This window comes from Vanacampus margaritifer, chromosome 20 (assembly GCF_051991255.1).
Source record: "Vanacampus margaritifer isolate UIUO_Vmar chromosome 20, RoL_Vmar_1.0, whole genome shotgun sequence".
Lineage (NCBI taxonomy): Eukaryota > Metazoa > Chordata > Actinopteri > Syngnathiformes > Syngnathidae > Vanacampus > Vanacampus margaritifer.
This window is the reverse complement of record NC_135451.1, coordinates 15,930,539-15,945,084: the sequence shown is the minus strand read 5'-3', so window position 1 is coordinate 15,945,084 and position 14,546 is coordinate 15,930,539. Positions and strand designations below refer to the sequence as shown.

The window sequence follows — 14,546 nt, the reverse complement described above, 5'->3', positions numbered from 1 at the left end:
TGTGTTTAATTCCATTTTGTATAAAAAGGAAGTCAGTTGTAATGCACCGTTTTGGTCACTGGGGGGCGCTATTGCCTTACACTCCACAGAGCCGTAGATAGACTCCAGGTAACCCTACCTGTACCGTACATGAGTGTTTTTCAAACTTTTGACACAATGTTCCGCTTCATAAAATAACTGACGTGCTGACGACTCATAATAGTCCGATTTGACACCTGATTGACGGGCAGATCAAGTTTAATTTAACATCCATCCATTTGTCCCTTTTTAAAATATATTTAATGTGTTATACAGACAAAGCCAATGTACTGCGGCAGGTGAACACACATAAGACGACAATAGTAAAATGACAGAAAAATCCCGAAATAACTTTCTCTTCTTGGAATTCTGTCTCTGAAGTTATTTTTGGTTGCAAGAAAGCCTAAAAATAGCTGCAAAACGGGAACATTTGATGATGCGATGTCATTCATATGCAGTACATTCTATATCATTTACAGCAGAAGTGGCTAGCATGCTTTTAGGATGAAAATGCTACAAGGACACTCGGTACATGTCTGAACAAAACACAATCATGTTGCCGTTACACTGTACATGCTGATTGATAATATGAAGGGTTCGTAATATTTGAGTATCACAATGGGATTATTTTGTCGCCATGCACACACGTGACGGGATTATTCGCTGGGAAGTCATCAAAATAGATGACGGAAAGCCCTCTGTCCTAAATTTCTAACACACCCTCAGAATTCCTCTTCTTAAATGTAAACATTTCCCTTGTCCGAAAAATATTTGTATCCGTTTTCATGCAAATCATGCAACCTTTTCATGCGTTTGACTTCAAGACGGTCGATGAGACGAAAGGCACATCGGGTCAAAAATTCCGACGTATGCAGCCCTTGACAAATAAGATTGCGCAACAGCTTTTCAGTCTTGACAACACCTCGTCTGAGAAAGTCGTTAAATGTTCGTACGTCTCCAGCCAATGTCCGCCTGGTCACCACGACATTGCGGGGGTGATGCGGGCGGGGCCGAGTCTCAGGGTTTTTTGTTTTTTTTTCAACTATTGTAAATGGAGGACCAGTTTCATCGCCAACCGCCTGGACTTGGACTTAACCGATCTCGAAGGGTTTCTGCCGGGGCAAGACGACCTCCGGCGGCGTCTCAGCCTGGACGCTGGAGTCCCTGAAGCGGCGCTTCAAGTTCTCAACCAGGAAGGCGTGAGTGAGGACTGGTGGTGTCGATCCATGCAGAAGAAGTTAGCGGCTAAAAGTCAGTCATCAAAACATCTGAGTTCCTTTTTTTTTTCTTCTTCTGGTCCTCAGCTAACCAAATCAGACGAGTCATCGCTAACTCAGATCAGTTGAACAGATCATCTGAATCCGCAGTCTTGATTTGGTTCCAGGCAGCAGGCTACCATAAATTCAGATGATTTGATCCTTTGACTCGGGTTTTTGGGAACTGATAAAGACTCGTTTCAGTGAAGCGAACCATCAGAGTCCAAAGTCCAGACTTCTGAGTCTGCTGTGTTTAGGGTGATTCCAACAACTCGAATCAGTGGACCAAATCATCGGCGTGACACTCAGATTCCACATCTCCAAGCACGTCCACCGGCTCAACATGGCAGTCTACATTGCGGTGGTGATGTGGGTCAGGCCCAAGTCCCGGGAGTCTTCCTTTCCAGTGTGGGAAACGGAAGACAGTTCCACCGCTAGTCATGTGGGCTTCCTATTGTCATCGGGGTTCCTCAGAGGCACGGCAGCCTCCTGCGCCGCTTCCAGCGCCGCCTTCCTGCTCCCGGACGCCTTCTCCCGCCTCAGCCTGGCCGAGACGCAGAAGTCCTTGAAGCAGCGCTTGAAGTTCTCGTCCAGGAAGGCGTAGAGGACCGGGTTGAGGCTGCTGTTGGTGTAGCCCAAAGCCACGCAAAAGAAGTAGGCGGCCATGATGGCGGTGGTCTCGGGCACGCTGGCCAGCGCCTTGACCAGGATGAAGATGTGGATGGGGGTCCAGCACACCACGAAGACGGCCACCACCACCACCACCAGCCGGGTGATGCGGCGCAGGTTCCGGTCCTTCACCCGCGAGCCGGACAGCATGCGGACGCTCTTGAGCCGGAGGAGCATCAGGGAGTAGCACACGGTGATGATCAGAACCGGGACCACGAAGGCAAACACGAAGACGCAAATCTTCATGAGAGTGTCCCAGTACACGTACGGCTCGGGGAACTGCAAGGCGCATTCCGTGATGCCTGCGAGGACAAGGACAGAGACGGACCAGAAACATGGAGGAATGAATCATCCGTCCAACTGAAATAGGGCAGAACACACAATCACCCTCAAGTAGGAACTGAACCAGTCAGTCCTGGAGCTACCAATATACCCCTGTGCAAGTATTTGGTTTAGTCCAGGGTGAAATGGGATAAGATAATCCAAGATCAGCCACGATCACTTGGTTCCTTCATTCACAAAGGTATGAATTGGATGAGTCCAGGTTTTAAAGGGGTAAGGTCATCCAAGATCTTCAGACCTTAAGACCACAGTGACTGTATCCTTCCTACCCTTCTTTCCTCCCCATCAACCATCCTTGCATCCAGCTAAGTGGACAAGGTCTGACATATACGGGTACCTGCGTCGCAACCAGATGCGGTCAATCCAGGTCCAGGCTTTAGCCACAGGTCCTTCTACTCAACTGGCAGGTAAACCAGTTCTTGGAGCTGCCGGAGCGAGTTCTTGGAGCTGCCGGAGCGAGTTTACCTGCCAGTTGTGTAGAAGGACTTGTGGCTAAAGCCAAAGTTTGGCATGGTTTTTACTTTCTGGACCTGGACTTCCGCATGGTACCATATTGCTTACCATCCATCCATTATCCAACCAATCAACCTCTTTTTTTTTCTTTTTCTGGAGAGCTCAGTATTGTTCATTCGGTAATTTTACCGATTTCACATGTCATCATCATTGGTCTCTTTTTTTTTTTTTTTTTTTTATATGTGCGTGCGAGTGTGTGTTTATTCATTAGTTCACCTAAAACCTATTAAAAAAATCCCATACCGTTCACCTAAACCGAACACTTCCAGCCAGAGTCGTGAGGACGTCAGGAGACCAGAGGAAGGACCAAAGAAAGGAAAGGAAACCAATCAACTTCTATCGGCCTGAATATTCAACATCCCTGAACTCTGAACTGGATTCGTCTCGTCTTAGTCTCGTCTTAGTCTCGTCTTAGTCTTGTTTTAGTCTCGTCTTAGTCTCGTCTTAGTCTCTCAGCCGACCTTCCTTTCATCCTTAACATGAGCTCCAACTGGGAAATGTATGACCGCTCACCCAGGTTGGTCTGCGTCCCGCCCAGGACGAAAGCGGGAATGCCGGCGGCCGAGGACAAGATCCAGATGCACACGTTGATCACCTTGGCCTTGACGGGGGTCCGGAAGTCCAGCGCCTTGACCGGGTGGCACACGGCCACGTAGCGGTCCACGCTCATCATGGTGAGCGTGAAGATGCTGGTGAACATGTTGTAGTAGTCGATGGCGATGAAGACCTTGCAGACCACCCGGCCGAAGGGCCACGTGTTGAGGAGGTAGTCGGTGCTCTGGAAGGGCATGGTGGTGGTGACCAGGGCGTCGGCCAGCGCCAGGTTGAAGATGTAGATGTTGGTGGCCGTTTTCATCTTGGTGTACCTGTGACGACATGGAGAGTTGTCGGGTGCCGATAACATCTCGACCGTTTTGTTCTCCGCCATGAATTAAACATCAGCTCGCTTAATGCAATTTGTCCGGACTAGCGCTTCATTGTTATGCATTGTACGCCTCTGAGACCAGTTTGTCTCCTCTTCATTAATTTGGGGGAAGTGTAAGCACACTAAGTAATTACTTTTTTTTTCTCATTTTGCAGCAGTTAAGATTTTTTCTTTTTTTTTTCCCAGTGAGGGACGCCGTCGGGGTTTGCAGAGAACAAAACAGTCTTCAAAATTACCTTGACTTTTTCATGACTACCTGAGGCCAAACTATATTATTCACCGTAATAGCATAATGCTATAGTTAAATTATTGATTCGAATGACTTGCAGGCTCCAGGCAGCATGTGTTTAATTAGTGTGACCAAAAAAAGCGGCCGGGTCATCAATAAAACAGCTCGGCCAATCGCATTTGTTTCGTCGAACTGCTTTTTTGTATTTACTTAGTTGATACATTTGGGAAGGATTTTCTCTTTTATTTATTTTTTTAATGCTAAATTCAGTGCGTCCAAGAAGAACTCGGGTTCATCGAGCCTATTTGGGACCTGATTCACTGTTGTTGGACCGACTGGCAGGAAGTCAGATAACCAAAAGTGAGTCCACTAATCTCAAGTTAGTGAACCAAATCATGGGAGTCCGCAGTTTTCAGAGGAAACTTCAGAGTCCACAGCCGTTTTCAGTGAGTCTGCTAACTTGTTCCCTCAGAGAACCAAATCATTTGAGTTTTTTTGCTTGAGTTCCAGAGAACCAAATCATCCCAGATCTTGCACTTGTCTTAGTTTGACCAAGTCATTGGAGTCTGTATTGCTTCCAGGAAGTCTGCTAACTTGTTCCACCAGAGAACTAAGTCATCTGAGATTTTGCTCCCTTGGGCTAGTGGACCAAGTCTTTGGTGTCTGGAGGGCTTCCAGGGAGTCTGCTAACTTGACTCAGTCACCCGATTCAGCGGAATCCTCCAAATCTGCAGCCTTTTGTTCTACCAGAGTACCAAGTCATTTGAGTTTTTGCTTGAGTTCCAGAGAACCAAATCATCCCAGATCTTGCACTAGTCCAGAGGTGGGCATCGAGGGCCGGAGTCCTGCAGGTTTTGCATGTTGCCCCTCTCCAACACAGCTGATATATAATCAGCTCATCAGCAAGCTCTGCATAAGACTGATAACGATCCTGTTGATTGGAATCAGCTTGTGTTGGAAGTGAGAAACCTCCAAAACCTGCAGGACTCCGGCCCTCGAGGACCGAGATTGCCCACCTCTGCACTAGTCTTAGTGGACCAAGTCATTGCGGTCTGTAGTGCTTCCAGGAAGTCTGCTAACTTGTTCCACCAGAGAACCAAGTCATCTGAGTTTTTGCTCCCTTGGGCTAGTGGACCAAGTCTTTGGTGTCTGGAGGGCTTCCAGGGAAGTCTGCTAACTTGATTCAATCGAATCATCTGGGTCCAAGGTCCTTCCTGGTGATTCTGCTGACTCAAGTCAGTCAACCAAATCGTCTGACTGTGCAGTGTTTGTCGACTAACTTGAGTCTGTGAATTAAAAAAAAAAAAAAAAACGGAATCCCCGGTCTTTCTTGTGAGTCAGTGGACTAAATCATCGCAGTCCGCCCATTTGAGTCCGTCACCCAAATCACTCCCCAGATAACCGTGGTGTTCCTTTTGAGTCTGCTAACTGTCTTTTGTGTACTTAGCAGCAGTCAGCCGGAGGATTCGCACGATCCAGATGAACAAATGTTAGCGACGCGGAAGTGTTGACCTCAACTAATGAGTTTACACGCAAGAGCAGCTTAATTGGTTCCGTCAACTAAAGACTTACTAGAAGCGCGACAGCGTCGGCAATTAGCGACACCTTTCTAATAGCAAGCGCGGCGTAATCAATGTTTAATATAAAGGCATCGATTGGAAGGCGGCCGCGTCGCTTGCCGGGAAGCGCTTACGAAGTCGCCGCCGTGGCCGCGCATCACTTTTGATTTCAAGCCTCTCGCATCTTTTACTGAACATTAAAGCCGATTTGTTGCCTCCACGTGTCGTAAATAAAGACCCAATGTGACCCCCCCACCATCCTTCACCGCCGACCCCGGAGCTATAATTAATATCATGTTGACCGGGGCTGCTGGGGGCTTGTGATTTATGGAAGGTTTGTTATCGCTTCGGCGAGGGCCACTTCTCAGTTGGGGATTCATAAAATGGCCCCGTCGTCGCCGGTCGGGCGCACATATCAAGCACGGCAATCGATTGCAACATGTCGCGCATTTAATGCTGAAATTAATAGCATCGTGAAAGTGAAACTCCGCACTCGCGGCTCAGAGGGAGCAGGCCACTTTATTAGGTACGCTATTAACCGATGATTGTTTTTGAAGAAAATCCTATCGTTTGCCAACTTTTAATTGTTATTCTGCAATTGAATCACATTTTTGGGAGACTTAAACATGCAGAAAAACTGAAATGTTGATATTTTGAAGCACAATTACAAAAAAAAATAAAAATAAATTGGCTCTATAGCGCCCTCTACAGTAAAGTTTAATCCTACGTTTGACCATGTCCTGGGACAACAACAGGGGACAAAATCTCAAATTTTCGCCTACTATATGATGGGGGCGGGGCCTAAAATTTGGCATGTATTTCCTTTGGAAATGTTTTGTATTGAATGTCACATGCAGGTGTGCCTAATTTAATGTCCATGACGTGAATAGAAAATAATGGTCAGCTGAACATGTTAGAAATATGAAATTTGCAATTGTTTTCAAGTTTTTTTTAAGTTTTAAATCTCTAAAAGGGAAATGAAAGAAATATGTATAATCGGTATTCTTATTCATGTTTTTCAAATAGCCTAATTTGATTTATTACTATTTTAAATTAACTTGATTTATTTTAATTTATAAATCGAAATATACGTAAAATATAGTCATTTATAATAGCAATTATATACATTTTTTCCAACTATTTTTTTTTAATTCCACAGTATAGAGTACACTCAGGTATGCACACAGGTATATATAATAATGTTATTTTTATTCCACATTTTTATGTGATAATGTGCTTCAATTAGACTTTTAAAGGCATTATGCTTTTACTGCAATCCCTATGTGGGTATAATAATAATAATAATAATAATACATTTTATTTGTCCAGCACTTTACCTTGCATTTGCATGTTGCCTGAATACCTCACAGCAGCGCAGGTGTTGTGCGTGCTTGCTTGCTTACCTGACGATGACGTACATGACCAGGCAGTTGCCGAGCAATCCCACCACGAAGACGAGCGAGTAGACTGCGGTGATGATGGGGATGATGGGCGACAAGTCCTCCTGCTCCCAATAAGCCTCGTCGCCGCCGTCGCCGCTCGCGTTGCGGCTCCACGCCGCCGCCGCCGCCGAAGCGTTTCCGGCGGCGGGATTGGGCGCGTCCTCCCGCGGCCGCTCCCGGAACGTCATGTCGGCAGGACTGGCGCTTCCCATCTTCCAAAAGAGCAACTTACTTGCCGCCAAAAAAAACGAACGCGCGCCCGCTTGCTGTTTGCTGCAAACTTTGGAGAGAGGCGAGGAGCACTCGTGCACGCGCGCCGCGCACTGCCCACAGTCGCGCGCCTCGCTCGGCCACTCCATTAGGTACACCCGCTCCTGTGTGACGCCCAGGGCGAGGAAAGGCAAACGTCCTCGCGAGATTTCACGTGAGCGCGCACGTGTTAATGTTTGGCTTGAACTCAAGCAAGATCTCATTTTATGTGTTGGCAAAGAGGATATTTGTGATGATAACCATAGAATGAGAAATGCAACCCCCCCCCCCCCACCAAAAAGTATGAACCAAAATTTGCGACACTTCGGCTTAGTCAGCAAGTGTTCAGCTTTTTTTGTGTGTGACTTTTTCATTTTTTGTCTTGAAATGTTGTACGACTTCAGATCAAGGATTACGGAAAGTGTGATGATAACCATAGAACGGTAACTGGAACAATTTGCGATTAAAATATCCCTCAAATCTCCTGAGATTTCAGTTCAGTGAGCTTGTGAAGGATTCAACTCGCCCCTAAGTGCTTTTTTTCTTTGGATTTCCAGGTGAGGCGGCGGATGGCGTCACCACAGAAGCAGAAATGGAATCTCTGGCCACGGTACGTCTGTCATCTGTCTTCACATTGGGTGAATGCTTTTCGCGGTGCTTAATTTAGCTGGTTATGATGTCACAGTGGGGCTAATTTGCATGAAGGTCAACACGGGGTTAGGTTGGCGTTCGGGTCAGGTCTGAGATTAGGTAGGATTGAGGTTAGGTCTAGGTTGAAGTAAAAGGCGGGATCTTTAAAAACATGTCTATTTTTATATAAAAACAAATAAAAAAATTTAATAACATAATTTTTGGGGGGAAAATTTGGCTCACTATTGGGAGTGTGATATCTAAGTCATTTCTGAATTTTTTTTTTAACTTGCGACCACTTGCGCTATCTGGTATATTATGGCTTTTATGATTCTAAAGTCACTTTTTTTTCCTCCTACGTTTAGCTGATGCACCAGTGAAGGGATAAATTGGGTAATCACGGGAAATGCACAATAACACATCAGATGTACAAAGCATCCAAAAACATGAAAAATTCTGATTTATAATGGGAGTCAATGGGCCACAATTTGGACATTTTCACTCATGTGTACTATAAAAATTTGCTTCCCACATATAACAATGACAATAATTATTTTGAATTTTTGGACGTTGTTTTGGGTGCAATTTTAGCTCACTCAGTGATTTTTCTTATAATTAATTAATTATTATTATTTTTAAGTAAAAAGCAACGCTTTCCTTATGAGGTTAAGGAATAATAATAATTAAAAAAAAGTCTTGGTCATATTGTAAAATTCATTCAAAAATCTGTTTGAAAAACTGTATTGTTTTATTGGTGAGGTTTTTTTTAGGTTCTACTTAATGTACAACTGCTTGAATGCATGTACTTTACATATGTTTTATTCCTCATTCTCTGACAGCAAGGTTTCGTTTCCCAGGTAACGACGGGCAATTTGGTGGCAGGAAGTGCAATTTGGTTCACTTTTCTGGCACGGCACTTAAGGAACGTCTTGGCGTATACGTGTCGTGCCTTTCATGCTTTTAAAGGCCCAAAAGGCGCACGAGCAGCGAGCGAGAAGACGTTTGAAAGCGAGCGCCGCTTATGTACGCTAATGGCTCCGTCGCGCCTGCTGTCGCATCAAAACAGCAAAATGGATTTCACAAGTGCTCAATTTGGACAGAGAACAATCATCCGCAATTCTTATTTGACTCGAGTCACGTGACTCGACGACTCAACTCATTTCAGCTAAAACAATTCAACAACAAAAATCAACCATAAAATAAGAAGAATAAATAAACAAATACAAGAGGTGTCAAAATGAGTGCCTTCATTTTGAGTTACTAATTTTGTTAACGCGCAATTAGTGACCGCCCCTGATTTAGGGAAATTCCAGCTGATGTGTCCACGTCAAAATTTTGCGGTAATAAATGAAACAAAAATAATGCATATATTTTTGGAGGCTGGGGTCAAGTTGTATTTGACAATTTTAAAAATGATACTTCATGTTAAAGATGAGATGGCTCTTAATATAAAAAGAAAAATGCATCGAGCTTTCACCAACGACTTACGAATGCAATTATGCCATCTAGTGGCAGAAAAATGACCTCAACACAAATCAATACCACACTCATTTTTTTTTACAGTACAGTACATCTTTTTAATTTTAACTCAATTTTTATGAATTATTATAAAATTACTGTATTAATAATCAAAGATGCAGCCATATTTCTATTAGTTTAACATTTTTCCTACTTATGTTAAGGATATGAAAACTTTTATTTTTTTTATTAAATTTTATTATTTTATTTAGAACGGGTATAGAAATGTGTGATTTAATTGTAAGTTAACTATTGAAGTCATGCGATTAATTACGATTAAAAAAAATTGTCGTCTGACACCCCTAATAAATACAATAAACAAAGAAAATGCAAATACATACAAGAAATAAATACAGTTAAATTAAGATAAAATGAAAATAAGCAAATCATCATAATGTTAGCAAAAGCCTACTAGAACAACGTTGAATGGATTTTTCTTCATCATGTTTATGTGATGGACGCCATCTTGTAAAACCAAACCACGCAAACTCAGATTTCAAGCGCAAAATGGAGTCAACCTTTTTGGGGGGAACTGCCCCCCCCCGCCCCCCCATATTCCTTTCCGATAGTCTTAAAACAACACAATCAACAATTCCAAGGCAAGGGATTATCCAGATTATGGCCAGAGCCTGTCGCCGTGGTTACCGGCGGACCATGTGACCACGTGACCAGTTTGTCTTTTGCATACAAAGATGCTTCGTTGATGTGCTTTTGGACCGATTTGTTGAGTGCTGAATTGAAAAGTCACAAGAACTACAATCGCAAAATGAAAACATTTTTGCTATCATTTTAATGAGTTTAATAAACACAAAATGTGGTGGTTCAGTTAATAGTTAAAAAAAAAAACACTCATTTTTATTTTCACTTTTGTGAACTCTTATGACTTTGTGTGTGTGTGTGTGTGTGTGTGTGCGTGTGTGTGTGTGTGTGTGTGTGTGTGTGTGTGTGGATGATCTATGAGCTAGCGGCAAATGGTAGCGACGGTCCGTCAGCTAAAGCGCCAACTCAGCGGTGCGAGATGGATAGCGACGCGATTCCGTGGGTGGGACCCTGATGATGCGCCCACAAGGGGGCGGGAGTTTTTTTTTTGGGAAAGTTTCTGAGACGATACAGCAACGATCGTCGGCCTTTGCTGGGTTCTGTGTGAAAGGCAAAGGCATACAAAGCGATATATATATATATATATATAAATAAAAATAAAGATTTTCTGGGTTCTGTGTGACAAGCATAGGAGTGAATTGTATCTCAATTTTTTCAGATGTCTGTGTAAAAGAGGCTCCCGTGGCAATATCCTGCTTCTGCTGGGTTTTGTGTGAAAGGCAGACGTGTCTCTTTCGCTGGTCTCTGTGTAAAAAAAAGTGTAAATGTCTTAAAGTCGTAAAGTGTAAATTTTGCTGGATCTCTGTAATAAAAGAGGCTGCCGTGGCTATATCCTGCCTTTGCTGGGTTTGTGTGAAAGGCAAATGTCTGTTTTTCTGGTCTCTGTGTAAAATAAGCATTATCAATATTGGCTCTTCAACTTAGCTTCCTTTCGGTTTGAGCACATATTCAGCTATTTTGTCTGTGTTAAAGAGGCTCCAACAATGTCCTGCCTTGGCTGGGTTCTGTGTGAAAGGCAGAGGTGGATGAATGCCTGGTCCTTTGTTTTGGCCCTGCATCAATTTTTGTTGGATCTCTGTGTAAAAGGCTACAGATGTGGCCATGTTCATTTTTTGCTGGGTTCTGTGTGAAAGGCGAGTGCAACCTATTGGCGATTTTGGGCTCCCATAAGGTGATTTTGCTGGACCTCTGCGAAAAGTCCCTTTAAAAACGGAATCAGGCTGACGTAAAAGAATGCAAGACAATCCCAGGGGTATTTTTTTTTATATATTTTTTTTGCTCCTTTTGTTGTAGCTTCAAAGAATAATCCACACGGGAATTTGTCTTTTCTTCCCTTGACATCAATGTGCAGCACAGCTTCTTCTCATTATTATTATGATTATGATCGTGCCAAAGCAAAACACGCATGGATCATAACGACCCAAGGTTGACTGCAATGTCGCTTTTGGGAGATGAAAATAAAAAAAAAAAGACTTTGTGTTTTCACTCGCTGAGTTAAATGCGGGGAGCAAGAAAATATGAAACCTTCGCTACTTTCATTTTTCTTTTGCGTGTGTGTGAATAATTCAACATGAAGAGGCGCGCTCACACGCCGCTATCGATTAACCTATCGACATCTTTCGCACCTCCGCCAGTCATCAACATCCATCCCCAAAAAACCCCCCAAAAAAAGCATCAACAGTTCCCCAGGTGGCCGCCGGTGAAAGACGACCGCCGCAAACATCCACCCGCTCTTCCTCCTCACCTTCCTCTTCCTCTATTGATCGGGATTCCGTGCGTTTGAGGCATGAACACGTCTAAACTTGGCGAATGAGCTACATGCTGCTTCACCTAATACATCATCGGGTATGGGCGGGGGCCTGGAGGGTGGAAAGTAACAAGAATTGGGAAACGATGGCTTGCTGATAGGAAAACTGTGATTTGGGATTGTCCCTGAAGGCAACACCACACCACGTTTCATAGACAGGTGCATTTTGTTTTTGACGGATTTGTAAACAATTATGGACAATTGGAACAAATGCTCACTTGTTGAATGGGGAAAACTGTGATTTGGGATTGTCCCTGAAGGCAACACCAGACCAGACTAGAGCGATTTTTTTTTGTGCTATTTCAAAGACTTAAGGACATTTGAAAGAATTATTATGTAGCAGAAAAGCCGTGATTTCCCTGAAGGCAACACCAGATGATATTTTTCATTAAGCGCCTGCCCCCCAAACCCCGTTGTTGTATTTTTTTACTCATATAAACAATAAGTCCTGCAGTATTGTTGGCGCGTGCGCGAGATTGTGATACGAGCGAACAAAAAAATTGCTGCGTTAACAAAAAGAAAGAATAGAAAGGGAGAAAAAAAGTACTCAAGTGGCTCAAGTAGATTGGACAAATTTTGACAAATCGCAAACGTGAAAGAACAAGAACAAGACTTTTGGGAAAAAAAAATGTCATTCCTGACTGTTCCCAAATTAAAAAGTTGTCTTTTTTTTTTTTTTTAAAGGTGTGCTTAATGACATCAATTTGATTTCCAGCTGCTCCTGAAGGCAACTCGAGACAAACATTGGATGGCTTGATTTGTTTGTTTGTTTTTAAATGGCAGACTCCAAATGAATGACATTTGTAACAGTCTGTCATTGTTTAGTTGGGGGAAAGTGTGATTTCAAACTGTGCGTGAAGGCAACACCGAACACTTTTAGATTTTCCAGAGAGCAATTTTGATTTCAGACTGCTCCCGAAGACAACAGCAGGTAATGCCGGACGACTTGCCACCTGAAAGTGGAACAAGTGGCGTAGCAACATTCCCCAGGGGCCCCAAGCAAGAAGATTGGGGGCCCCAGTGGCCATTCGTAGTATAGCCTATATAGTGCGTCATTTTAAAATTGCACATCTGTATCTTCAATAAACAATCACCATGCATTGTGCTTCATTCAAGTGACTTGTTTTGTTTTAGTTTGTACATGGTCAATTTTTATTATTTGTATTTTTCTTTAAGAAAAAAGAAAGAAAAAAAGCTTTCTTATATATGGTCATTTTTTGTTTAAAAAAAAAGCCTTACTATACATGGTCATTTTTTTTATTATTATTTTTTTTAATCCTATTTGGAAACCCTAATATAAAACCCTAGTTTGAAACCCCAACCCTAATTTGAAACCCTAGTTTGAAACCCTAATGTAAAACCCTACTTTGAAACCCCAACCCTAATTTGAAACCCTAGTTTGAAACCCTAATGTAAAACCCTACTTTGAAACCCCAACCCTAATTTGAAACCCTACTTTAAAACCCAAACCGTAGTTTAAAACCCTACTTTGGAACCCAAACCCTAATTTGAAAACCCTAGTTTGAAACCCTAACCCTAATGTAAAACCCTAGTTTGAAACCCCAACCCTAATTTGAAACCCTAGTTTGAAACCCTAACCCTAATGTAAAACCCTAGTTTGGAACCCTAACCCTAATGTGAAACCCTAGTTTGAACCCCTAACCTTAATGTAAAACCCTAATTTGAAACCCTAACCCAAATGTAAAACCCTAGTTTGAAACCCTATTCCTAATGTAAAACCCTAGTTTGAAACCAAAGTAGGGTTTTAAACTAGGGTTTGGGTTTCAATATAGGGTTTTAAATTAGTGTTATACTTTCAAAGTAGGGTTTTAATTTAGGGTTTAGATTTCAAAGTAGGGTTTTAATTTAGGGTTTGGATTTCAAAGTAGGGTTTTAAACTAGGGTCAGGGTTTCAAAGTAGGGTTTTAAACTAGGGTTAGGGTTTCAAAGTAGGGTTTTAAAGCAATAAAAAGTTCATTTTGGCTCTCACACCTAAACTAAACGTTGTAGACTCAATTTTTTTTGCTGTATTTATTGTATTTTAGCATCCTGGAGAGATAGAGAGGATTTATTGACATATTTTAAGCGCACACCGGCACATCTTGACCAAGTTTTACGGCGGCGGCCATTTTAGCATCTTGCCGCTAACAAGTTGTTGTGCATTATTAATGGCCGCCGCCCGCCACCGACAGGCAGGACATATCGCCGTGATAAGACAGCAACAGCTCCTCTTTACATTCTTCTCCCTCTCTTGTTTTTTTATGATGAGTTTTTGTGGGCAATTTAAGAGCCAGAGGCCGTCTGAGAGCTGAAATGAAATCTACTGCTGGATTGATGATTCGGGTCCCGGCTAGCAAATATTCCTGAATTATTACAGTGAGCACGCAGCCATTATTTGGGCAAGGCAACCAGCACAATATTTGCAAATAATAACTGCCCGCTGCCTGTGAATAATTATTTAATAGTTTCAACCAGAAAATGTAGATTGTAAAACAAAATCTTGATTTTGGACAGAAAGGCACCAGAAGTGCAATGATGCTTTGTAACCCATAAAAAAACAATTACTGCTTTCCTATTAGTCATTCTGTGTTTTCTCCTCCAGGATCCCCACAGAGTTACTGAGCCTTAGTAGTTGCATTAAGGTGGCACAAGATGGTGAAATGAAAAAAAAAAAACTCCCCAACTACTTCCACATAGTTCCCTCCTTGGCACTAAGATGGTGGCAAAGCACTACTTTTTACAAAATGAAGCCTCTCCAGGAAATTCCTTGGCTTCAAGATGCCACAAGA

General features: G+C 42.8%; 1 protein-coding gene across 1 annotated transcript; it reads right to left on the bottom strand.

Annotated features, from left to right (window-relative positions):
• Nucleotides 1-284: 284 nt before the first annotated feature.
• Nucleotides 285-7,269, bottom strand: LOC144040343 (delta-type opioid receptor-like). The gene is made up of 3 exons (XM_077554468.1): nt 6,915-7,269; nt 3,312-3,664; nt 285-2,245 (listed from the first exon to the last, which is right to left on the bottom strand). The coding sequence occupies exons 1-3, from the start codon at nt 7,163-7,165 to the stop codon at nt 1,713-1,715; spliced, it is 1,137 nt and encodes a 378-aa protein (XP_077410594.1). The 5' UTR covers nt 7,166-7,269; the 3' UTR covers nt 285-1,712.
• Between the last annotated feature and the right edge of the window lie 7,277 nt (nt 7,270-14,546).

Excerpts from the sequence above, each read along its gene's own strand:
- LOC144040343 (XM_077554468.1), bottom strand. The coding sequence starts at position 7,165 with ATGGGAAGCGCCAGTCCTGCCGACATGACGTTCCGGGAGCGGCCGCGG. Across the intron at positions 3,665-6,914 it reads GTCATGTACGTCATCGTCAG|GTACACCAAGATGAAAACGG; the intron begins GTAAGCAAGCAA and ends ATGTCGTCACAG. Across the intron at positions 2,246-3,311 it reads CGGGACGCAGACCAACCTGG|GCATCACGGAATGCGCCTTG; the intron begins GTGAGCGGTCAT and ends TTGTCCTCGCAG.